This window comes from Leptonotus elevatus, chromosome 10, assembly GCF_054856555.1.
Source record: "Leptonotus elevatus isolate MCC_2025b chromosome 10, RoL_Lele_1.0, whole genome shotgun sequence".
Lineage (NCBI taxonomy): Eukaryota > Metazoa > Chordata > Actinopteri > Syngnathiformes > Syngnathidae > Leptonotus > Leptonotus elevatus.
Window position 1 is genome coordinate 5,017,381 of NC_141248.1, and position 24,592 is coordinate 5,041,972.

The following is a 24,592-nucleotide window of genomic DNA, read 5'->3' on the forward strand; positions in this document are numbered from 1 at the left end:
ATACTATTCTTATGTTTGGTTATGCTTTTGGTGTTAAAACTAAATCCAAGTACAAGATTAGCCTGTGTTTACCTGAAAAGGCGAAGTTGAGATCAGTCACTCATTCGCATGGCAGTTTTCTAGAACACAGAGGAGGACAAAGTGTTAGGCAGAAAACCAATTGCACCTTTTACGCATAAACTTGAAGAAAAAGCATAATCACATGGAACAACCCTGTTTTGAATAAGAAGGAAAACATTTTAAATATATATATATATATTACAGTGTGTGTGACTACTCATTCCTTTTCAATTAAAGCTTTACATTTATAATAACCATTAATTTGATTAAAACATAATTCCATGCATTGAGTTTCCTTATCTTTTATTTTAAACAAAATGCAAGTGATATATACTTGTACATTAGATTGTAACATTTAACATATTTATTTCACACCATTGCAAAAAGACAACAGTGGGGCTTCAAAGTAGGTATTCACATTACCATATTGGCAAAAAACAACAGTATAAGCAATTAATCTTAGTGATAGTAATGAATATTTGAATTGGGCTTCATCACAGCCTATCACACAGGGAACCACCCAAAGTTTCTTAAATTCATAAACCAATAGGATGCCGGAGACTCAACTGTTACACCCTTAAATTTCTCCCCTTTTCGGTAGATATTACAAAATCATTGTCAGCGGCGGCTGGCATGTTGCTGCTCTGCTTTTAGGCATGTTGTATCTTGACTGACTGCTGTGCAAATACTTGTATTAATGACGCAAACCCAACAAACAAATATAATTTACCCACCAAAGAACAAACATTGCATTGTTGTCACATTAATATTTCCTTAGTAAAACTGTGGCAGAACCAGTATTTAAGATACTTCTAGTCAATATGGATGACAGCCACAAGGATGTGGAGAAAGCATGAATGCCGCTGGGTAGAAGGGCATGCAAACTGTAATCCTGGATCCCAACCGAGACTGCGTTCTCCTTGACAAAACTGTGATAATCTGTGGGCCTAATCTCATGATTTTGACCCTGGAATAATCCAGTCCATCTGCTTGTTTACAGATACTTGGACACTGGGTGAGCCAAAGACTGCACAACATCGTGCACAAATCGGAGGCTTTAAATGAAATATTGAGTAGAGAACAAATTGGGTGTTAAAAACATAAATGCTGCAAGTTTACTGCTGCACAATAAATACACACACAGACACACGCTTTGATAATGGGACATTATGGGATGACTAACTGCACTGTAACCCTAATAGTTAAACGTCATGTGGTCAGAGAGGATGCTACAATCCAATAATGCCTTTCGCTAATCAAATATTTGCTTCCAAAAATAAGACGGGCCCTATGCTGTGATGAAAGAAAACATATCTAAAAACTAACAGCAGACAAAAACAAATGTGCAAACTGCATAAATACTCTACTAGATTTTCTCTTTTAGTCAGTCAGCAAATATAAAAGCAATGTCAAAAAGTGCATTTTCTAGGGGAAATTAAGTAAAAACTGTTCTATATTATATTCTATGTGCCCCCAAACAAAACACAGACACGTTTGACTACCGGTGCATGCGGTTTGTTAATTAATGATCAGTAGCACCTAATAGCGTCAGGCTATCAGCATCACAAATCAGTGTACACTGTTAACCTGTCTTTGGAAAATAGTCTGCCAACTGTCAGTAAGTGACACAATTTGAACAATTGCAGCTCGCTGGTGCAAGCCAAGTGGTTGTGTCCTCCGGCTGGCCACCGTGGGCGAACGGCCAAGGCAGCTTGGCTGTTGTTTGCCACTAGCCGCTATTGCTGGTAACTGATGAGCGGCTATTGCAAGTCCGCCATTAGCTGGCAAGATACAGTAAATGCATATGACCGATGTGTAGCTTGTCATTGCTAAATTATATTTACCAGCTCTGTCTGGCTATATCAGTAAATGAATTGGGTAGGAAGGGCTGATAGACAGCACATTCTTATGATTATGAACATGTAATGATGTAAATAAGGCAGCCGCCGTTAGCTACTAGATGTGGAGTTTTAAACATATTCCTATGCTAAATACTTTGTTGATTTAAGTAAAAAGAATCAGACAATGAAAATGTGCGGATTTGCGATATAGCAGGAATCGTAATGTTGAGTTCTTCTTTAATGGCTAGACTGAATCCAAAGCCTTTGAGGTACACGTTTCGTTAGAGGGTGATACAAATACAATAATTGACTAGAAATTCACTTTACAAAGTAATTGGGACTGCTTACATTTTACTGACAGATGTATATTAACAGTAAGCTGATTTCCATAGTCTTTCCTGAAAGCAGGCTGATTATTTTTTGCGTTTAATCAAAATAGTACATTTGCAAATGCAAACATATGCATTAGCTCTGGAAAACAAAGATCTAAATTATTTGCCAATTTTCTGATATGAATTATGATCAATTCATGGGGGAAAAAATTCATGGAAAAAATATTCCGTTTAATTTATCATGAAAACAATGGTTATTTGAGCTGTAGTATGATTAACCTGTAATTGACATGTAAACGAGCTCAGAAGTGTACAGTATATAAAACTAGTAGGGCCCTTCACATTAAGTACTCGAGTAGATCTCAAAGAGGTTGGTGAGGACATCACTTCCTCTCGCATGACATTCCTTAATAAGCGAAGTGTGCAACTCGGCAGCACGGTGCATTATGGGTAGACCGGCTGGTAGCCTACTACCAACTTGTCATTGAAAACTAATGGAGTCTAACGGGGGAAGCGCTGATTTGGACCATTTCAACCGTTGGAAAGTTGATGTTTTTTATTGAATCTATCTTAAACATGAATTGCATGTCGTTACTGAATACCCTTTGCCGGGACACGACTGTTAAGCCTATGTAAGTGCTTATTATTTGACTGTGAATGTGTGCACTCTACCGGGAGTTGGACCGAAGACACAACACCAGGACGCGATCAAGAGACAGGTAGGAGCTTTCTTCACTGGAGGGGTCAATTAGGGCTAAAAGCAGGTTCTTAAATGACTGTCATTCCATTAGTTTGGTTACACGTACGTCCGCTAGCAAGCTTCGTGATGGTTCTGTCTGTTCCTTCACTTTCAGGATTTTGTCAAAATAAATGTGCTTTAAAAAATCAATCTTAGCCTCCTATACGTCAGTTTGATCTTTCTTTTCTGTCTGAAAATTGGGAAGAGTCAACGGAGGTTTACAAGCGTACACTTCTGTCTTCTCGAGCATTGCAATGGTGTTTTTTTGCCGATAACTCCATTAGGACAGTTATAAGAATGGCACCAAGTGCACCTGTCGTTTTGTCACTTAAGGCTGAAAGTCGTTTAAACAATTCTTGAAAGCTTTAAGGTGTAGAGTTACGCAAACACTTTCAGCACTCCATTCGCCGCCATTCAAATGATGGCTTTGTTTGGTAGCAAGTTGTTGTTGTTTTTTACTTGATTTTCACGCATGCGCAAACGTAATGCGCACTTCGCTTATTGCAATACATACATACAAACAATACCATAAAAACAAATGTAATCAGTTAAACAGCGTTGGTAAAAATATATATATATATTTTGCTATTCATTTTAATGCAAACTAAATTTGTATCTGATTATTTGATAAATCGATGGACAATCGATAGAATTTGATTTAAAAAAATCCTGTATGTATATTTAACATTACCTACCAGGTGATAGACGGAGCTTGGTAGCATCAAAAAGCTTCTTCTTTTTTTTTACCATTCCTAATGCTGCATGACTCATTGTTTCCTGCTAACACGCCCTCTACAGATGGGGACAGTTTGTATCTTCTCCAGTATGTGTGTGTGTGCGTGTGTGTGTGTTTCCGCGCGTGAGTGAATGTAAGTGGGTTTTTTTTGTGTGTGTTTGTTTTTACTGATTTACATGTTTTAAGACATAATAGGTATCTATTCAAAATACAAAAAATATTACCAGTAAATAGATTAAAAAGAAAATGCTATAAAACACAACTAACAAGAGGAAAAATACCATTCAAAATATTTGGTAGTAAAACGAGTTTGTTGGTTCGGTGGTTCTTCTTCGGGTTGGCCAATGGCAGCCTCTCAAACATTAGTGCGGGGAACCCGGACACATCGACAGACAATGCCAGCAGAGAGAAGTTCATCTCCCCGTATAGGCACACAAAAAAAAAGGGGGGGGGGGTGGTGATATATATACATTTTAAACTCGTTAACGATAAACTGACGCTATTCTACCAACAATACTGTAAATCTGCACTTGTTTCACAGAACAATTATGGATAGACGTATCTATAGAAGCATTTTAAGTACTCATCCCCATGATTTTTTGTGTGAAAATTCCCCAAAGATAGCAGCTACTAGTCATGTTGTTAATACCACTTCAGTAAGTAAATTGCAATTGCACCGGACAGCCACTGATGGAATGAAGTTGCTCATTATTTACAGTATATACTGTATATATTAGAGGTGGGACAAGTCATGCCAGAAAGACCAAGTTTGTACTTGGGCTTGTTTTTAGACCTGGCCAAGCTAAATGCTATATCTCAACAATTCAGTACTAAATTGTTCTCAATCTTTGAACATGTTTTCAGCACTTATCTTCAAACATTCACAGTAACGTATTTGCAAATAAATCACTTCACGAAGTCTTTAAATAATAAATTTACAGGTCTGTAACTGCCCGATCTGTTGACAAATTGTAAAGTTAAATCTGTTCTCTCTTTAAAAAAAAAAGGTGTATACTGGTGAGGTTGACGTCTGAACTCCATGTTGGTCGTGAAAACGGGGCTTTATGTGTTCAATCATCTTATAAATCCCAAATCATCAAACCAATGAATTCCATATTGAATTTTGTGTAATGTCCCATGCCTTGGCAACACTACTGGAAAACGTTAATGCATTTTCAAAAATGTCCACCACAGTCAGTGTGGGAATGCTTGGAGTGATTTTCCTTTTTTGTTCTCATATTCACAAGGGCAACCGGGATGTTTGGATTCCAGGTGATAAATTAAACCTGACATGGAGAAACTCTGTGCAGATTCACCCCCTCTTGAAATTCCAGCCTTACACAGTTTACAAATGGCTATCAGTGGGTCTTTTTCAGATCTGTTGAAACACGTCCACACTGTAGTGTAGACATGTCCAAACGAGCTCATGCTGTTTTTTGTTGTTTTGTTTTTTTGCATCATCACAACATCCTGTTTTGGCCGTGTTGTTTTGGTGATAAAGGTATTTCGGACAAAAACTGAAAGTTGCACTGATGGGCCATTTTTGGACAAAAATTTTCAGCAACTTTTCTGTGCACCCCTATCTCCAACCTTAGACTGTACCAACAACTTTGGGTGAAGGAAGACTGAAGGAACAGATGACATCAATGATCCAGTTTACCAACATGTCAACTGCCTACCGTAGATATTGAGTTTATTATTTTGAATTGAACAAATGTCTAATATTAGCAACTGATAAATGAACAATTTTGATTTTTCATATGCTAACCATTTTCTATTTTCTTTAAATCAAGTTAACCAGGAAACGTCCCATTGTAAGGGGTTGTACGGGTGCACAGCTTATCACAGTGGAGGCAAATATACTTCAGCATATAATTTAAAAGTTGTTCAAATAAGGACACTGTACAAGTGTGTCATTTACAGGGGTAATTGAAAACTTCCAAGTAGGGCCCGACCGATATGCATTTTTTTAGGCTGATGCCGATACCGATTTTTGGCAGAAAAAAAATAAATATATATTGCATCTAGTTACCCTCTCTCTCCCCAATTCCTTTTCAATGGGTGTCATTTATACACAAACTTTTGCTCTTAAAATTATCTGCTTTGAATGGCAAGTCCATAGTATGACCTTATCAAAACATTTTATGAAGTATACAAGGTTATTGTATAGATTTATGTGTCAATAATAAGAACATTATTTCTTGTTTACAACTGCTGTAAAGCATTAACCTTATCTTTTATATATTTTTATCTTGTGTTATTTTCACAAATCTTGGGGCTTACTGGGCAAACCTGTTAGTTTTACAGTTAACTCCAACTGCGGTGTCATTAATCATCTTAAAGGACGCTTGGGGGACAACAGAATAACCTGAATAACATACGCTACACACTTGCTAGTAGCTAATGCTACGTAAGCAAAATGGTGCATTCAGGGTACTTTCAAAGCGTCAGAAAATTCGGTTTTTTTCAAAAAAGTTTTAAGGGGAAAATAATCGTCCGTTTGGCTAAATTGTCTGATTGTTTTGGCTGGTGTTTGAAGGTCAATAATCGGCCGATTAGAAATATAAACCTTACTTTGTTTTACTCTGTTCCTACACATACGTTAAAAGGGATGAAAGACAATGAAAATACTATTTACAACAATCTTAGAATAACATATTCACATGTCCGTCACTTTATCATTGAAAATGTTTTAACATGAAACTGAAAATCTGTTTCCATTGCAACAGTCGACACTGCTGAGCAGAACCTGATACCTCATATCCATAGTGAGGCAAGTCCGCCCACAACCAACTAATGAAGACAGCTGCTTCTCTGCCTGTGGCCAAGTGCAAACCTCATAGGAGTGAACTCACACAACAGTGAAAGGGCCGGACTGTTCACATGCCATTTCATTCATGGTTTGAAAACAACACTTATAGGTACAATATAAAAGAAGTCCAATTGACCACCATGACAACCAACGGCTAAGACTAGGTATTCATTTAATACAGTTCTCCAACCAACTCTCCCAAATTTTTTAATTTCAGTGGACTTTGGCATATCATTCAGAAATAAATAATGTACTGTATATATTTTTGGCAGCAATCAATAGCTGAGGAAAGAATTGGTAAAACTTTTTACCATTTAAAATGATAACAGAAATACAGTAAATATTTCAGTTTGCTAGCCTACACAATATGCAATTCAATATATTGATTCAGCAAATCCTAAAAATCAATTCACCTCCTGGCCAGTGAGGTGTGCTTTCCGTATGATTCGGTTCCATAGATGGAAGCCGCAATGGACGAAACAATAACAGATTGGCAAATGGCAACAAAGGCAAGAGGCAGCAGCAGCAGTCTGAAGGGAATGCTTTCTGCTTTTAACTGATGCATAGGGTCAAATTAGATTCTCCTGTAAATTTGCCTACAAACTGCCGCCAATCTCTGTTCACACACAGAATACACACAACAGAGTCTCTGGCCACATTAATATGCAAGGAACTTCTACCGTACAGTGTTGTGGAAAACTATAACTTAAAGGAATCATCCAGTCAGTATGGCCCCTTTTTCACTCAAACTCCTATGTATTATTTTTTTTTTTTTTTATCAGGAAAATTATATTAGCATGGGAACTCAATTTCATCATTTGTTTTACACAAAATCAGTAACTAACTAAAATCCACCCTTTCAGAATTCCAATATAGCCACACCACCTCTTCTCATTTCTTGGTCGGAGTCAGTGCTTTGATTGGACAATGGGGTACCACAAGATATACGTCACCACACTTAATTACTATTCATGAGTCTAGCGAGGGGGTAAAACTCGGCTGGCCAGTCATGCTAGATGCATGTAAACAGTCTACTAGCGCGATGTCTACTGCGCTAAATCTACTAATTCTGTCCGAGAAATTCACTGGTATAGACGTCAAAGAACATACTAATGTTCAGTTGAAGAGATGGCTTGAGTGTAGAGGGCTGAAAAAGACGGGGAACAGAACCGACCTGATCCAGAGGTAACGTTTTTTTTCTCCCCATCAAAACATTGTCCAACGCACCTGACACTGACATTCTCCAGTTTCAATAAACTATCCTTCCTTTACCACCATATGCCCAGTCTGTCATATCTGTTTGTCTTACGTATTTGATAGTTTTAGGGGGTACATTTGTATTACTTTTTTGTGTGTGTGTGTGTAGTGATCGCAATTCTACTCGGAAATTCTTGGGCACAACCAACAAAACCCGCTATACCTCAATTCTTTCAAAAATTATATCCATCCCGCTTATAAACCTGTTTCCTTAATTCAGAAAAGGCCCTACAGATCAATTTTAATACATGTCACAGCTGCGCGAAAGGAAAAAAACAATTATAATCAGGCGGTAAGCAAAACAGGTCCGAACAACAGTGGCAAAGCCATTTTATCATTTTTCCTCAGCATTCATTATTGTCGTCCGGCAGTCGGGGTAGTGCCAAACGCCAAAAAATAAAAATAATATTAAGACAATCGTTTGCCTCTTCGGGCCGGCAAGAGCAGTATTGTCATCGTGCGAACATGCATGCATGGCCCCCAACAAAATATTTACTACATATGAAGGTGAAAGGCTTCACTTCGCTAGCATTAAACAGCTCTTTTAGACGTCCGCACATGTTCATCCACGTTCACATTTATCCCTCTGAAGTTTTGGCTTTGGGAAACGAATAAAGAATACATCCTTCATATGTGGATGGTCATAGTGTCTGGAGTCATTTCTGCAAGTTCAATAACAGCTGTGTTTACTCTGCATGTTTTTTTCCCCCCAGAGATAAACAAGAACAAAACAAGCACTACTAGCCTAGGTCATCAACGAGCCGGCTTCATTTCTGACCTCTTTCCGGTTCAAGCTGCTGAAGTGACCTTGCGGTCTAAAAATAGCATTCGTGCGGTACTCCATTCAAAATCGTTGTACATACATTGCTAATAAGTTCCAAAAACGGCTCTCAATCGGCACCAACATATAAGTTGACATGTCTACTTACATCCATTTCAACTAAACATCAAAGGATTACCCTCTCCATGTCTGACTTACAAAAAAATTAGGAAAAGAATAGCTTCCATCCATGCTGTTGCTTTCAGGGATAAATCCCCAAGATATAAACACAACGAATGTGTTCCGAGACGCTTTTCTTAAGCTGAATTGTTCACAGGTCATTATATATTAAATATTAAATTGTGCTATCTTGACTTACTTTTTCTCCCAAGCCCATCTCCAGGTGGTAGAACTGCACCTGCCTGACCGGAGGTGAACAAATGGAGCCCCATGTCTGAACGGTAAGAAGCTGTTTTCATTCTGTAAACCTTGTCTGTTTAGCGCCCGAATATTACTTGCTGACTCGATAGCTGTGTGTTTATTTTTAGCCAGGGGAGCTAGCTGCCTGCCTGCCTGGAGTCTAACAAAACTTTAGCGTCGCTAAATGTCTAAAAACTGAGAATAATCGCCACCAAAATTCATACGCACATTCCTACTCTTGTACACGCACCAACCTGTAAAATAAAATAAAGAACAATAATCAGCACAAGATTTTTGATTTTGTAGAGGAGCTCACATTATGTCAATAAAAATCCAAATGAATGCGCCAATCGCTTTTATATTTCAGAGGTTGAGATGGAAAAGAGTAGGAATGTGCATAAGAATATTTTGGTGATGTTTGGTCACTATTTTCAGACACTAGGTGACAATAGAACGTGACAAAACAAGCTAGGAAGCATTACGTTGCTTCTTTCCTTCCGTCAATGATGTTGACAGGGTGAGATGGAGGGAAAAGGCAGACCACGCCCAAAAAGTGGGCAGTACAAAATGTGTGAAATGTAGTCATATAAAACACATTACATCTCTACGGAGTTATCCCTAGGGGGGAATTTTAGTGTTGAAATCATTTTTACATATAGACCTATCATATAAGTGCCAAAGTTCATCCAAATCAAGTGTATGGTACAGACACTCAAACCACATTACGTAATACCAACATACGTCAGAATTCACCGTCCAGAATTTGTACAGTGTTGAAAACAGTAGTTTTTGAGTCGTTGGCAGAAAAAAATGGCTCTTACATGCGATGATTTGACTTTCAGAGCAAGTGACCTCTATTGAAACTATCAATTAAAAAAAAAATTTTTATCTAAGTTTTTTATCTCTTTATCTCTACCTCCAGCATTTTATTAGCCTATCCTTTATTAACCTTTTCTTGAAGGAATTTTCAAGTAGCTCAAGTCAATAAACCTTATGGGAACTTGTAGTGGGTTTGGGGCTGTAAAAATAAATACGTAAGTGGATGGATGAATAAATGAATGAATGAATGAATGAATGAATAAATTAATTAATAAATAAAATAAAATCCGGGGCGGGGGGGTGGCAAAACATTGTCTGTCTCTCTCTGTGCAACCTGATACCAACCAAATGGTGCGCTGACTGGTACGGGGCTACGCACCGGTTGTTTTGGACCACTGCTGTACTACATCTACAGGGATGAATTCAACGCTGTCAATATTGATGTAATACAATTAACAAACCTCATTTATAATTGCTAGAGGCTGTGACATAGCCAGCTGGAGACCAGATAGTTACAAAGGCTTGTGCTCAAGTGTACATTAGCCTCCACCTCCAAGCAGCAAAATCCTTTCCTCTAGCTTTTTGCAAGGCATTCTGCTCAACTAGTGGTTGTAGAATAAAAAAATGCTGGCCTGTCTCTGTCCATTCATTGCATATTAATACACTTTCTATGTCTTGAGAGCAGGAGGGAGGGGTGTCTGGGCCAGCAGGAATAATGTGAATGCCTCTCTTCACAGGAGGCAGAAGTCAGCCTAACTCAGGGCCGCTCGGACTCTTTCTTTGAAACAGACCACAGATTATATGTCCCCGGTGCCACATACAACAGCCGCAATCCTCTGGACTTCCTTGGCTAAGGGATACAACTCCATGCTGATGTGGTTTGTGTTCTTGCTGGCTTCATTCATCAGCTGGTGGCTTGCTTGGGAGGCAAGGATAAGCACAGGACTGTTATTTGGGCTAATTTCACCAACATGGGTGGCCTGTTCTGTCTGTTATGAAGCCTAAATTTATTATTTGCTTGAATCGGGCTCCGGGGGATCATAAAACTCACTCAAGTAAGTTAAAGTAATGAGTGAGTGAGTGGCTTTGCTCTATGTCTACTTCATGTAAGCATTTGAGGAGCCTCTCACATATTACCACATACAACGTAGAAAGGATGTGGAGGTGCAAAGAAAAGCCACCCCACAGAAGCCACGGCAATGCTTAAGCGTTGCGTGTGGCCAAATGACTATATGAATGCAGATGACAGGCCTAATCGGTTTGCATCACTTCAGTCTGAATTTTAACTAACACTGTTGAGTCCCAGCTAAGGTTATTTTAGTTAACTAAAACTAACGAAAAAAATAAAATTCAAAAAACAATTTCGTTAACGAAAACAAAACAAAACGAAAATGCTTTTTTTTTTAAAAAAATGTATGGAAACTAACTGAAACTACATTTTATGTTTACAAAACTAACTAAAACTAACGATAATTATAGCAAAAATGTCCTTCATTTTAGTCTTTGGTAATAAATTTAGTGCATGAGCCTTTGGGGATGATTTTAAATGTGATTTAAGTAGATTTATTTTTATATTAACCGGAATAAGGACATTTGAAAGTGTAGTAATACACTTTTTTTAAACTAAAACTAATACTGAAACTAACTAAAACTAAGCATTTATGAAATAACTAAAATTAATAAAAACCAACAGAACCACCTTGAAAACTAATTAAAACTAACTAAATTTAAAAACCAAAACTCAAAACGAAATAAAAACTAACTAAAATGAAAAATTCCAAAACTACAATAACCCTGGTCCCAGCATAATTTAGTCAATGTTTTAAATACTAACTATTCTTGATGAGCTGCTATTAACCATTTATGCTACTGATAAAAAAAGAGAAGCGGGACAGCAATAAGCAGAAAAACTGATTTGAGTAGCTTCATTTTAAATTAAAGTTAAGATTATCGACTTTAAATGAATATGCTCCTAGTGTGATTTTACTGTAAAATGAACATGTCCACAAGATGAGTGGGCCATACGATCTTAAATTGCATGCTGGTTGATTATTTGTGATCGGAAATTGGAACAGATCACGTAGAAGTGGGCATATTAATAAATTTTTACTCACAAAATCCAGGTACCCATTTTTCTGCAAATACAATCAATGTAAAGACCAAAATGTCATGCCTACTATCTCAAAATAGTGATATCTGAATGCAATGTATTTAATTTATTAAGCACACTGAAATCACTCAAGCAAGTAATATAATATAATAATATATATTGTTTATATATTTTAGTTATTTTAAAAATAAAACTGCTACATAACAGGTTTCTGTTAAAAGGTGATAACTTTGGTAAATAGTTGAGGACTTTCAGGAATTTGGGGTGGCCCCAGCCCTGCATCCCACTAGACTAGATCCACCCCGGCAGTTCAGAACCACAGCAAGAGCAAACTGTAGTTTTTTGTTTGTTTTGTTTTTAACAGTTACTTGAAGGTTCATAAATCGGACCTTGACACAGTGAATAAACTATTTTAGAATTATCTTTATTCACCAATATGTATTTTAGATTGAAATAGATTACTTGTATCTTTCAATACTAGAAAAGCTCTACAGCATATGAACAAATGTATTAGTAGCACAGTAGTGGCGCCAAAATGACCACCGGGCTGTAGTGTCGACACCACTACTCCAGTCTATTTACTGGTACAACAAAATAATGAGGGAATATGCGCTATCACCACATATTGCATCATGTCATCCTATTCCAGCTGGACGCAACAACCCTAAATGCATTCAGCTCTTTCAAGTTTATCATAGGCACAATATTCATTTCAGACCACAAAACACTCACATTAAAGCACTCACCATTTGCGAAGGTGTTAAAAGCACAATTCTATTTGTGCTTCCTATTATAAAATAAAAAGTACAAAAATAATTCAAGCTGTGTTCATTGGAGCTCTTTAACAATGGGAACCAAACTGCAAATGCGCATATCAGACTACCCCACCACACTTGTCTCCTCCTTTTCCTCTCAAAAGATAAGAGGCCTGTGCAAGATGAACAGGCATCTTAGACATGACAACATGGCAGTATGATGACAGTACATTACCAAAATCCACTTATGGTAATACCCTCTCATTTTTTGGGCTGGTACACAGAAAGCCTCTTCACTGACAGGCGCTTCAGATTCCTATTACTTCAAACTGTTTTAAATACAACCACAGTGTGTTCTCTATTGTGAAATCCCCAAATGCGATTTGACAACTCAAAAGGGAAACTATTTTAGTTCACATATGACAAAGAGAGACATTTACATACTGTCATCATATTGTTAGGTATTCTGCAGCCACATTGGTCCATAGCTTCAGAAAGCACGGTCATTAGGGGTGGTACCATTTGTTTTAACTGTGATTTGATTCCTATTTGTGTTTGCCAATAAATTAATGGATGACATTAGCTCATTTAGAATGACTGGCTTGAAATCTGAAATTTGTGGCTTGAAATCGATTCAGTAAATTTAAGCCAAAAATTCAACCAATGTGACATAAATACTTGGATACAGGACAATACAGGTGAAGGTTCCTTGATTTCTGTTGCTTCTTGTAAGGGAATCAGGTTTGGAAAACAAAATTGTGGATAGAATTAACTTGTGCAAGTGCAACCAACACTTCAGATTAAATTAGGTTGGCCTTGTCTGTTCTAATTTTCAATATTAAAAAGAAATAAATAAAATAATATAAATAAAATTTAACCAACATTACATGTTAGCAGTAGGCTTACCTGCTACTTCTGCTAGTTTTTCAGCATAAAAAAAGTGAAACCAACATCTCTTCAGGTTAAATGTATATAATAATGACTTTTTCAGTCTTAGCTTTCAACAATGGTATTAAATAAGGTAAAACAACATCCACTAAGTATTTAATTACATTGTACACTGAAATCTACCTAATTTACAATTTAATAACAAATTTAGCGATATGACTGTACTATACTCATGCATGGATTGTGCTGACAAGCGAGGGCATTATTTTAATTTCCTGCTGAAGCACAGTGCCCCTCCATGGAAAAATCCGTACGCTTACAGGTGGAAACAAAAATACAGTTCTTGTCCCACCCAAAAAGTAAATTCCTGACACTGTGCCAAGATATACTTTAAGTGTCCATTCAATACTGTAGTGTATCCACAAACTAGGCCAACAGTAAAAAGTATGGTGTGAGGGTCACTGGATATGCACAAGACAGAAATAACACACATTTTCTATAAATAGCTTGAAAACAGTATGGACAGCAGAAGGGAGATGATGCTGGCACACATCCGTTAACACAATGAAGCACCATAACATGCACACAGATGGTTCCACATACGGAATTTTGATGCAGATGAACATGCTCGAGCCTAACAAATGAGATGGGGGGTGTCATTATAGGCCGTTTAGGGAAAAATAACAGCTTGGGTTTTGCATTTCACAGACGTTTACAAATTATCATGTAGTAGCGCAGGGGTGACAAACGTGGTGCCCACGGGCCAAGGACCAAATGAGTAGCCTGCGGGCCTGTTCGAAAAAGAGCTCACCAATGATAGGACAATTGTGATTTTCGAGGAATGTTGTTTTAGTGATGTGAATACTGACAGATAACTATAGAAATAAAATGTCATACATTGATATGATAGTTTCCACTTATTATGAGAAATCATTTACATGGTCACTGTTGAATATCATTCATTTCCAATAATACCATAACTAGGGCTCACCTGGTTGGATTTTTTTTTTTTTTTTTGCCTGGGCTGATTCCAATATTTGGCAGAATAAAATTCAGATACCCAATTAATGACGTTTAATTAAGAAAATATATAATGAATAAAATAACTTATGTTTTTGCTCCCTTAAACCTTACAACAATAAAGATGTGAATAACAGCCAGACTATTCGACTATTTTACAATACTTTGTACTTTTGTATTTGTTTAATTTTACAATAGAGGATAACGGCAAAACACACCTATTTCTTTCGCATAGGGATGTTTGAACATTGTTTGCTTTGTCTTATGCTGTAATATGTTAATGTGTGTGCGTGCGTGTGTGTGTGTGTTTAATGGCTGATTTTTGATTTTTGGGCCAATTTTAGACCACTTTAAAATTGCTAATATTGGCCAATGAAATCATTCAGGCCCTAATCGTTAAAGTAATTTGAGCAAATGTATTATTTCATAAGTGTGTATCAAACTGGTAGGCCTTCACATTAATCAGTACCCAAGAAGTACCTCTCAGCTTCAAAAAGGTTGGTGACAGTGATGTAGTGGGTTACGCAATCTACTCACGTATGTAAACGTGTTATTCCAAATCTTTCAGAAACCAGAATTTTGACCTTAACCTTAATATTGATGGCATGTCACAGACACAAAATTTGTTCAGTAAAAGTACATACTCTGAAAAAGCTTTTCAACATCCAATTGTACAATTTGGGGACTTCTTCATGTGACTTACTGGTCTTGGGAAAAATTCATTAGCTCTATAATGGGGATTGAACCCTGTGGAAAAGACATCCCTAGTGAAGAGAGTTGCTCAAAGTTGGTCGAAATGATGGGATTTAGCATAAAACACAGTGAAGTATGGTGGATATGAGCTGCTTCTCGGAGAATGTATCCAGATGTGATGAGTCAAGCTCAGTAGACATAAGCAAAGGGCGTTTGTCAGTTGTTACAGTCCAGGCTTTTTCATGTATCCTCAACCCTGCATCACTTTTGACAAGACTTGACAGCACTCAAAAGATGGTCTTATAGCTTACATTTGCTCTAGTAAGTGTGAAGAACACTTACGAGCAAGTAGAATCCTAGTGGCATAAACTTTTAAATAGTGAGCACTGTACACTGTCATCCTGAAAAGACAGGGAGGGGAAGACTTCGTAAGAGGTTCTGAAGGGGAATTCTGGTCCGCTGTGAGTTGACAGGGCTAATACGCTAATGTTGGGGTGACCTTATTCGTGTTGTGGCTCGTGGGCGATGCTTCCACTCAACTATCGTCACTCGCACCCTCTCCAAACATGCAAATAAACATAGTGGTGATCAATAAAGTGGCGTTCCCAGACAGAACTCGCCGCTGTGATTGTTTCGGCACGACAAATCACTTCTGGTTCTTAAATCATCTGTGGATCTCCCCCCCCCCCACCCTTCACTTATAATGTTTCCCTCCCTGCCTCCGAGCTACTCGTCGAGTAGTAACAAAGAGGTTGTACAGCTGAAGGGCTCTGGATTTTTCCAAACATAAACATGGGAAGTCTCCCCGGTGTTAAAGTTAGAAAGTAGGGTGCGACAGCAAAAAGCGGAGTTAAAAGCAAACGCTAAAAGGGTGACAAAAAGCAAGAGAAAACATGATGGTACCGCCATTGAAACATGTGTGATTCTGTCTTGAACAACCCAAACAACAAAACTCACCAAGACTCCAGTAACGCCCAGAGGAAGCTCTGAAGGGGGGGGAAAAGGCCAAGGAAAGTAGGAATGTGGGCCCGCTTGCTTGTCCACGCTGTCGGCCCCGGCCCCTGTCTCCACACCCCTGGAGCCGAGAGTGAGAGCGGGGTGGGGGACCTGGTGATATCAAAGGAGGGAGGCGAGATTTGGGACACGCCGCCAACACTTCGCTGTCAGTTTCCGTGCTAAATCCAAGTAAACGCGTCGCACCCCGGATAAAAATCCTCAATCCGCTCTCACGTAGCACCGCTTCAAATCGTATTTTGCGGTCATATTTGGGGGGTTTAATCCCACTGTTAGTCCGCTCGGGTGTTTCAGCCGACCATTCTAGACCGCCATGTTGTGTGTCTGTGTATGAGGAAGAATGGGAAACCAGCGGCGTTCTCCCAAACCAGGCCCTCCTGTCTCCTCTCCGTCTGCTGCGCTGTAGTCAACAGTGACTCTCGCTGGCCCGTGGAGGTATTGTAGCACATATGGCGCACTGAGGAGCGGGGACCTTGCTACGAGGTCATCTGCGTCCACGAAGCCAGTCAAGACAGCAACGCAACACAGTGAACCCCCTGAGCTCAGTGCTGACCATGCTCGCAGTGGTGGTACTTTACTTGAGTAGGCCTATTTGTTTTATTTTCTTGCAGTTTAAAAAAATAATTTTATTTTTTACTCCATTTAAAAACAGCTTCTGCTCTAGGTTCATTTTTTCCAACTTCCGCGGGTGACATGACGTAAGAAATTACGTAAAAGGGAACCTGCACACCACATCATTTTATGTGACCCCGCGAAAGCAAATTATGTGCATCGACTTCATGTTTCTTGCTAATACCAAAATTGCTAATTGTCTTTTAAAAACATTGGGATGTTGCCTTTTTTGTTTACAATTCATTTTAAAATAAATATATGAAGTCTGATTTCAAAATGTGTTATTCATTAATATTGTAAATGAGGCGATCATACATTTATTTGGGTTCAGTCATAGAAGAAACCTTAACGAGCATGTGGCCCATGACAAAAAACGAGTTTGAAACTCCTGCCTCCTGATCCAGTTTATTATTCTTTGTCGATCATTTTCAATCTCTCATGTTGATTTTCATTTCACTTGATGTACACGACGTGCACTGAGGCAAGCATTGAGGTCCTCAAATTCCTCATGCTGTAAACGGGTGTGTGCTTCTAACAGTAAATAGAAAAGGATTCTGACACAGTTTGTCATATGTTACCTATTTTATTCTTCATATCTCACCATGAATAAAGAGGCACTATAACTTAATAGTTGAGGTAATAAATAATCTGAAATCTTTAAGGACATTTACTACTGCTGTCCACAACTGGGACATTCAATTCGGAATGACTGCAAGAAAAGTCTAAAATACTTCATTCTCAAAATAAAACCTTTTTAGATATTACAGTAGTGCGTTTCAATGTCTTGTCAGTGATAATGGTGTTAATTGTGAGCCGCTCCGGTGGAAAGATGAGGTCCACAGAAAGCAAATGAATAAGCCTGTGTCAGTCTTTCCAGCTGACAGTAGCAAAAGATTGAATGATTAGGCAGACAGGTTAGCGATGACAGCTCGGGTGAACTCGTCGCTCGTGGCATAACCCCCCAGGTCTCCAGTGCGCACCTGTTGCAAACATAAGGACAGTGTGTTACTGTTACTGTATGTATGCACAGCTGCAGCAGCACATGTCTACACGCGGTATGAAGACCAGCATGCTAGAGAGCATTTAAAAACACTACAGAGCACAGTTCAAGTTGTGAAATGCTTTTCAGTTTAATATGTTCCATTGTGATCATGTACAAGATTATAAAATATATTTATGGTAGTACTGATACATTCAGCATTTTTGTACTGTTTAGCAATACAATTGCCTGTATTAAAAATCTACCACAATCAGGATCCAACCTATTTATCTGAATTTGATGTACAATTATTAACTAAATGATGTTAAAATGTCCCTAACAACCTTTCTTGTAAGATACAATTGGTTCCATTGATGTAGATGTCACTCATGCAGTTTTCAGCAGGCACGAAACAATACAGCTGATAAACCAATATATTTACAAAAGTGGAGATTGTCTGCTCCACTCTTAATTGACGTACTTGGACATACAGTCAGGTGATTAATTAATGCTTTACATTACAAGTGTCTTAACTCCAGGCGTTGACGGCAGAAGCCCTGCAAATTTTAGATGTCTCCCTCCTTCAACACACCTGATTCAAATGATCAGCTCATCAGCAAGCTCTGCAGGAGCCCAATAAAAACCTTGATCATTTGAATCAGGTGTGTTGAAAAAGAGAAACATCTGAAACGTGCAGGAATTGGGTCCTCGGGGACCAGACTGACACCTGTGCTTTACATGTTCATATTAAACAGGAAGAGCTGTCTAACCCAAAAGGATGTGTGTCTTTAATTGTCTTTATTTGCTTTACCAAATTGTACAGGTTAGACTTTTTAATAAATTCCAGAAATAACCATTAAGATTCTCAGACAGTACTTCATAGCAAAAATAAAAATATCTCACTGAATGGGTGGGTGGACTGCTTGCTGTGAACTTGAGAAACCGTGCAAATGCATTTCAGCAATGTGAAAATTCAAAGAACATTCAGAGTTCGGGGCAAAGTGATGAACAGTGTTCATGGAGAATAGCAGTCCAACTTTTAATTTGTTAAATGACAATTCCATTAGTGTATACATGGTTAAGCAGCAACCCCATGACCATTGCATTCTAGTAACACATTTGTAGGATTAGTAAACCCAGTAGTATAAAATCTTTCCAACTGTCATGTTGTCAGGGAGACAAACATCAAATAACAATTTCATGACATCTCAAAGTCCATATTAAAAGAAACATCACGGAGAAGTGAACGTAAATGGGAGAACATATCTAATTAGGTCGGTATCGCAGGTTATCCAAAATGGCACGCACAAAGTCTCCTGTGGTACAGTAACCGCCAAGGTCTCGTGTCCGTACCTGGGACATGCAGACACACACATACACATAGGGAAACAGGATTAAGGAGGGGGTGGGTGTAAAACGGAAGGGGAATGGCATGTTATGATGGGTTCCTGCAGTTGGCAGCTTTGATTATAGCTTTGTGAAGCTCAACTCGGAGCAACTGCTTTTCCACTTCAACATAGTACTGCAGGGAACTATGAAAACCAGGTTGCATTGAACATATCAGACGCTAACAAATCAAGCCTGATTCCCCTTTGCAGTCAGAGTCAGCAAAAGGCCTGAGCAAAGTACAGGAAATAGTACCTGGTACTTCCTATTTTAGCCAATAGAAAAGTGTCATTAGCAAGCATAGCCAAGTTGGTTCCATGCAGTTATCAAGGAGCATTGGACAAACATCACTAGCAGTTGAGGATTACATTGAAAGTGTTGTCATTCCATGTCTGAGATAAGCAAGACTGCCAAACGCCCTTGTGCCAACTCCTTAAGAAAGCGACAAGATGTGAAAGTCTGAACATTTCAAAGATGCCATCAGGTGAGCAAAAGTTGAGCCATTCATGAATGTTAGAAATGTTGTGGCACAGGCCAGTCTGAGCCACTCTAAGAAAAGAAGGACCGAAGTAGAAACAGTGAATGCAAGATCCCCAATTTTTGAAGAAAGCTTTGTGGGTCAGTAAGTTCCAATGGTGACAGCAAGAATGTTGAACACGAGCTCATTTGTTAAGCCACATACTGTAACCAATGACCAGGGGTGTCAGCTTGTTAGGCAGGATTTAAATTTTTACACACAGTGTATTATTTATGTATTTATTTTTTAGTGTGAAGCACGTTAGTGGTATCAGTTGTGTCAATGCATTGCACATACAGTTGGTGTTGCCACATCGATGTTGCACGGAGCAGTGGGCACGCAAGAGCTAGAAAGAAGCTCATGCACAGTACTCACCTTCCCCTGTTTGATGACCCTTTTGACAGCATCTGACACCATTTGGGAGTGGTATTCCAGACTGCAACAGAAAGGTAACGATAACAATACATGTACAGTTGCACAGGATGGACACAGACTTGAGGCAGCATTGGGTCCATTTGGTGGTACATCGGACCCAGACCATCAAGCAAATTTGACTATTTCCCAAAAACAACCCAAGTAAATTCAAAATGCAGTTCATAAATGACAAAACAAAAAACAACTAAGTTTAATTCCACTTGTCACAGTACACCTAGTCTTGATTACAGCCAGAATGGTATAATAAAGAACTCTGTGAAGAGTGCAAATACTTTTCACAGCAATTAATATTTTCACCCAACAATCACAAATCTTATTGGGATATGCTGCCATAAGGTTAACTCTGATGGGGAGCAAACTTATTCCTACTAAGTTGGCTTACTTGAGGTGCCGCAGCATGTTAGCAGAACTCAGCAGCATGGCTGTGGGGTTGGCAATGTTCCTGCCTACTGCTTGAGCAAAGGGATGGCGCGCCCCCTACAAGAGAACACAAGAGATAAGAAAATTATTCAGGGTGCCCTTCATAAAAAGTGTCAGACAGGAATAACTGGTCAACACATACAACAAAGGACCAGTGTGTGATTGATTAAAATCGGCAACAACATTTGAAGCTAACAGCAGAAATGGAGAGTAGAAAGATACCGTCTCAAATACTGCATATTCTGCACTGTAGCTTTCGCCGGGAACAACGCCGGCGCCTCCTACCAGTCCTGCTGCCAGGTTATCAATAATGTTTCCATATAAGTTAGGCATTACCAGCACATCAAACTGGTATGGGTTCTGCACCAACTGCAGCAGGGAAAGCAATGCAACAACAAAGAAAAAGAAGAATCAACAAAGAATAATTAACGTGAATGAACAAAAACAATACTAGTTGGTGTCATTTATTTTGTGTTGATCATTTTTGGGTGTTGATCAGGGGCAGCTATAGGTTTTATTTCTGTCCCCTTTCGTTTCATTTTTTGTGTTTTTAGAATGAAAAAAATTGAATTGAAATATTTAACAGATCAGAATATTTAGTTGATAAACCTAAACTAAGAAACATAATGTAATCCATACATCTTTTTGTACTACATAATGGGTTAATAAGGTTAAATTAAATACTTTTTTTTTGCAAGAGATTTGAAGAACATACCAGAAGTACCGGTATTTATAGCACCATAGTGTTTTGATACTTCAGAAAAGGTGCAAGGGATATTAAAACAATACTTTGTCAAATTAAAATCAACTCTAATGTACTAATAACAGACAAGATACATTTTAATGCAGTTTCATTCACATAGTGCTCAACATAAATGAGTTATTTTAACCCCAACAGATGTGTGCATGCAATAAAATAAAAACAATTAAAAATTCTAACAAGCATATTAATGTCGCAAAAAAATTATTACACAAAGTCGAGCAAAACTAAATTCTAAATGAAAAATACAGAAATCTAGGAAGTCAAGTTTCATTTAATAAGTAATCTTGTCAAATGCTAAACTGTTATACAGTTTGCTTGGTATATATGTAACAAATATCTATCTAGCATTCAGGAATTTAAACCACTAACGGGACACCCGTGTAAACACATTCAAACCATTAATACATTTTTGGGGAAGAACATTTATATTTACCTGCATGCAACAGTTATCGATGATTATATTGTCATATTTGATTTTTGGATACAGCTGCGCCACTTCCGCACAGCTCTGCAGAAAAAGGCCATCAGCTAATTTCCTTTAATAGGACACAGAAATTGGGCAAGGGTTCTTATGACACAAATTAGATCATTCAAATTATGAGTAGAAAGATATGGTTAACTTTCAAATATGTACAACAGAAGCTTTCTTACATGATGTTGGCCTTGTGAACAGCCGTGACCTTGCTTCGCCCCTTCTTGGTGGCATAATCAAAGGCAAACTTGGCGATGCGCCTTGATTTCACTCTGGTGATGATTTTCAGACATTCAATCACACCTGTCACACTCTGCAAGGCAAGAAAATTACTTGTATAAAACTACCTAGAGGTACTTCTTGGGTACTGATTAATGCAAAGTGCTACCTACCAGTTTGATACACACTTCTGGAATAACACATTTTCACAAATTATTTTGAGGGAAATAATTTTATATATATATATATATATATATATATATATATATATATATATATAATAAGTGCCAACTAACACCTCTCCATTCATGTTATGGTCTGGTCATCTATAATACTGACCTTTGAACTACACTAGTTTTCTTAATATTATTTCAATAGTCATACTAATGCAAATGTGACTTTAAAAAAAACTAAAAGCTAACCAATAAGTGGCTCTATATATTTTTTTAGGTTAGCAACACACACAAAAAGTGACCATCTCATCACTAGGTGAGACACTTTTACAACAGTCTCACAGTCTCAGGTGCCCCCTGACCTAAATTTTTAATAGAAGGTGCACGGAAGAAATTGTAGCTTGCTAGTGCCAACTCACATGATGTGATTTTTCAACTGTAGCAGGTATTTCCTGTCAGCTGTCATAGTGGCTCCATTCAGCCTAAGGAGCCATCATGTTTACCTCATGCTCCAAGGAGCTGTACTCCCCCTCTGTCTGTTCTCTGATGATCACCAGGTCCAGATTGTTGTGGCGCGTGGTGTAGCCCGGCAAGCTATTTACATGAACTACATTGGCAAACAGGTCCAGTTTACGTCTGATGAAAGAACACGAAGTGTATTTTTTAATGGAAAAACAATTGAATTAAAACATGTAAAGGCGATGATATTATCTAACTTGTACCTCAGTTTCATCTCATATGAAGCCAACTCCCCTTTGAACTCCATGGGTGTGTGGATCTTTCCTGAATGATCAAAAACATGCAAGATCTTTTTCATCCTTCATAACCTAATTTCACTCTAGTCTAGACTAATCAATGGGTAAGGTGAAATACCTTTAATTGCTACTCTGTTGCTCTTCATAGAGGTCAACACTTGCTCCAGCTTCTCCTCGCTGGCCATGTTCTGTACTTCACTCAAATGAAACTCTTCAAATTCCACAGGGACGTCTCCTGCCTGTGGTGGGACAAATAGGAGAAAAGTGTTAGCACAGCGGGCAGTAGAGGAACAATTTACAATTGGTTTTACTTTCAAGGATTAAGTCAAACGAAATGTAGTAATAAAATTGATAATTTTAATCACAAAATAGGACAAAAAGACAACTTTATAGAAGTCCAACATATTAATTTACAGGCCTGAAAGCAACCACAAAAGATTAAGCAAAACAAAAGGTGAAAATACTTGCTTTTTTAACAACTACATTTTGGTAGATTTAACTAATTAGACTGGATAATGCTAATTAGACAATTTCTTTACCATACATGCATTACATAAAATATGACCTGAAAACAACCAAGCACAGTGAACAATGGAAAAAGTTGTGAGTAGGTGGGATGTATAGATGATCCTGTATATCATATATCAAAAGTTCACTGCCTATCTACCGATTCTGATAAATTTGTGTCATTAGGGAAATAACCTTGAACACATCCTTGACAGCAGACATCAGCTCAGGTCCAACACCATCTCCTGGAACCATCGTGACCTTAAAGGTTGCATCGGCACGAGCAGGTGGCGCTTCGGAACCAAAGCGACCAGCAGATATGCTCAAGGGTCGACAGACAAGCTGCTGCCACTGAGGGCCACTGAGACCCTGAAGACAGAAAAAAAGAACACAGTGAGGATTCAGGACGGGATGATATCAAGCTTTAGTTTGATTTGTTGTTGTTTTAATCGAGCAACGTAGTGTGACAGACAGAACAATGAAATGCTCTTCCACTACAGCTTCAGAAAAACTGGTAGTGATGTTAAGGTTGGTGTTCTGAGTCCGGTACATCCCCATTGCAGGAATCAGCCAGTGGACAACCTTCTACAACCAATCTGAAGGCTGACGCCCACTCTAGTTCACGTTGATACTTTTGAGGAACCTCAAGTCGATAAGAGTCGTAAAGGTCAATGAAGATAGCGTAGGTTAACTGGATGATTGAACTCGTACACTTCCCGTTACAAGTATTTACCAACAACCAATGATGAAAGTCCTTATTTGTTTCTTTAGAAAAACTCGTTAAATCAGTAAGGAGTTAGGAAGCCACTACGAGTTAGTGAAGGTTTGTAGCTAACAGGAAAGTGTTAGCACAAATCTGTATTGTACAATGGGAATAAACTATATTGATATTAACTATCGCAAACACACACTTTGAGTAGCATGTTTTACAATTCGGGTTTACTGTTGTGTAAAATGTTTTAGCTTTAACCATCTATGCACTCACCTTGATCAATGTTACCAATCCGCTTCTCATGACAGCCGCCATGGTCACAGAAGGAAAGCCAGTTTCTTCTTTGGTCAGGGAATAGCGAGAATTATATTTTCGTAGCGCCACCA

The 24,592-nt window shown here is 38.3% G+C and overlaps 2 protein-coding genes across 4 annotated transcripts in view; both read right to left on the reverse strand.

The window, feature by feature from the left end:
• The window catches only part of ptpra (protein tyrosine phosphatase receptor type A), a 33,053-nt gene extending 16,278 nt beyond the window's left edge, over positions 1–16,775 (reverse strand). The window contains exons 1-2 of one of the 2 annotated variants that reach the window (XM_086086298.1): positions 16,200–16,775; positions 73–119 (exon numbers count right to left, since the gene is read on the reverse strand). The gene's annotated coding sequence lies outside the window, so the exon portion shown is untranslated. The remainder of the gene's footprint in view (positions 1–72; positions 120–16,199) is intronic. The other variant, XM_086086297.1, reaches the window with a different exon arrangement.
• A 668-nt stretch (positions 16,776–17,443) lies between these two features.
• idh3b (isocitrate dehydrogenase (NAD(+)) 3 non-catalytic subunit beta) lies at positions 17,444–24,540 on the reverse strand. 2 transcript variants are annotated; one of them, XM_086087604.1, is made up of 11 exons: positions 24,480–24,540; positions 23,690–23,863; positions 23,106–23,226; positions 22,955–23,015; positions 22,736–22,868; positions 22,020–22,153; positions 21,802–21,904; positions 20,828–20,974; positions 20,568–20,662; positions 20,126–20,186; positions 17,444–17,848 (listed from the first exon to the last, which is right to left on the reverse strand). In XM_086087604.1, the coding sequence occupies exons 1-11, from the start codon at positions 24,519–24,521 to the stop codon at positions 17,771–17,773; spliced, it is 1,149 nt and encodes a 382-aa protein (XP_085943730.1). In that variant the 5' UTR covers positions 24,522–24,540; the 3' UTR covers positions 17,444–17,770. The 2 variants fall into 2 exon arrangements, with proteins under 2 accessions (XP_085943730.1, XP_085943729.1); XM_086087603.1 differs by lacking the exon at positions 17,444–17,848 and adding an exon at positions 17,974–19,200.
• Positions 24,541–24,592: the final 52 nt, after the last annotated feature.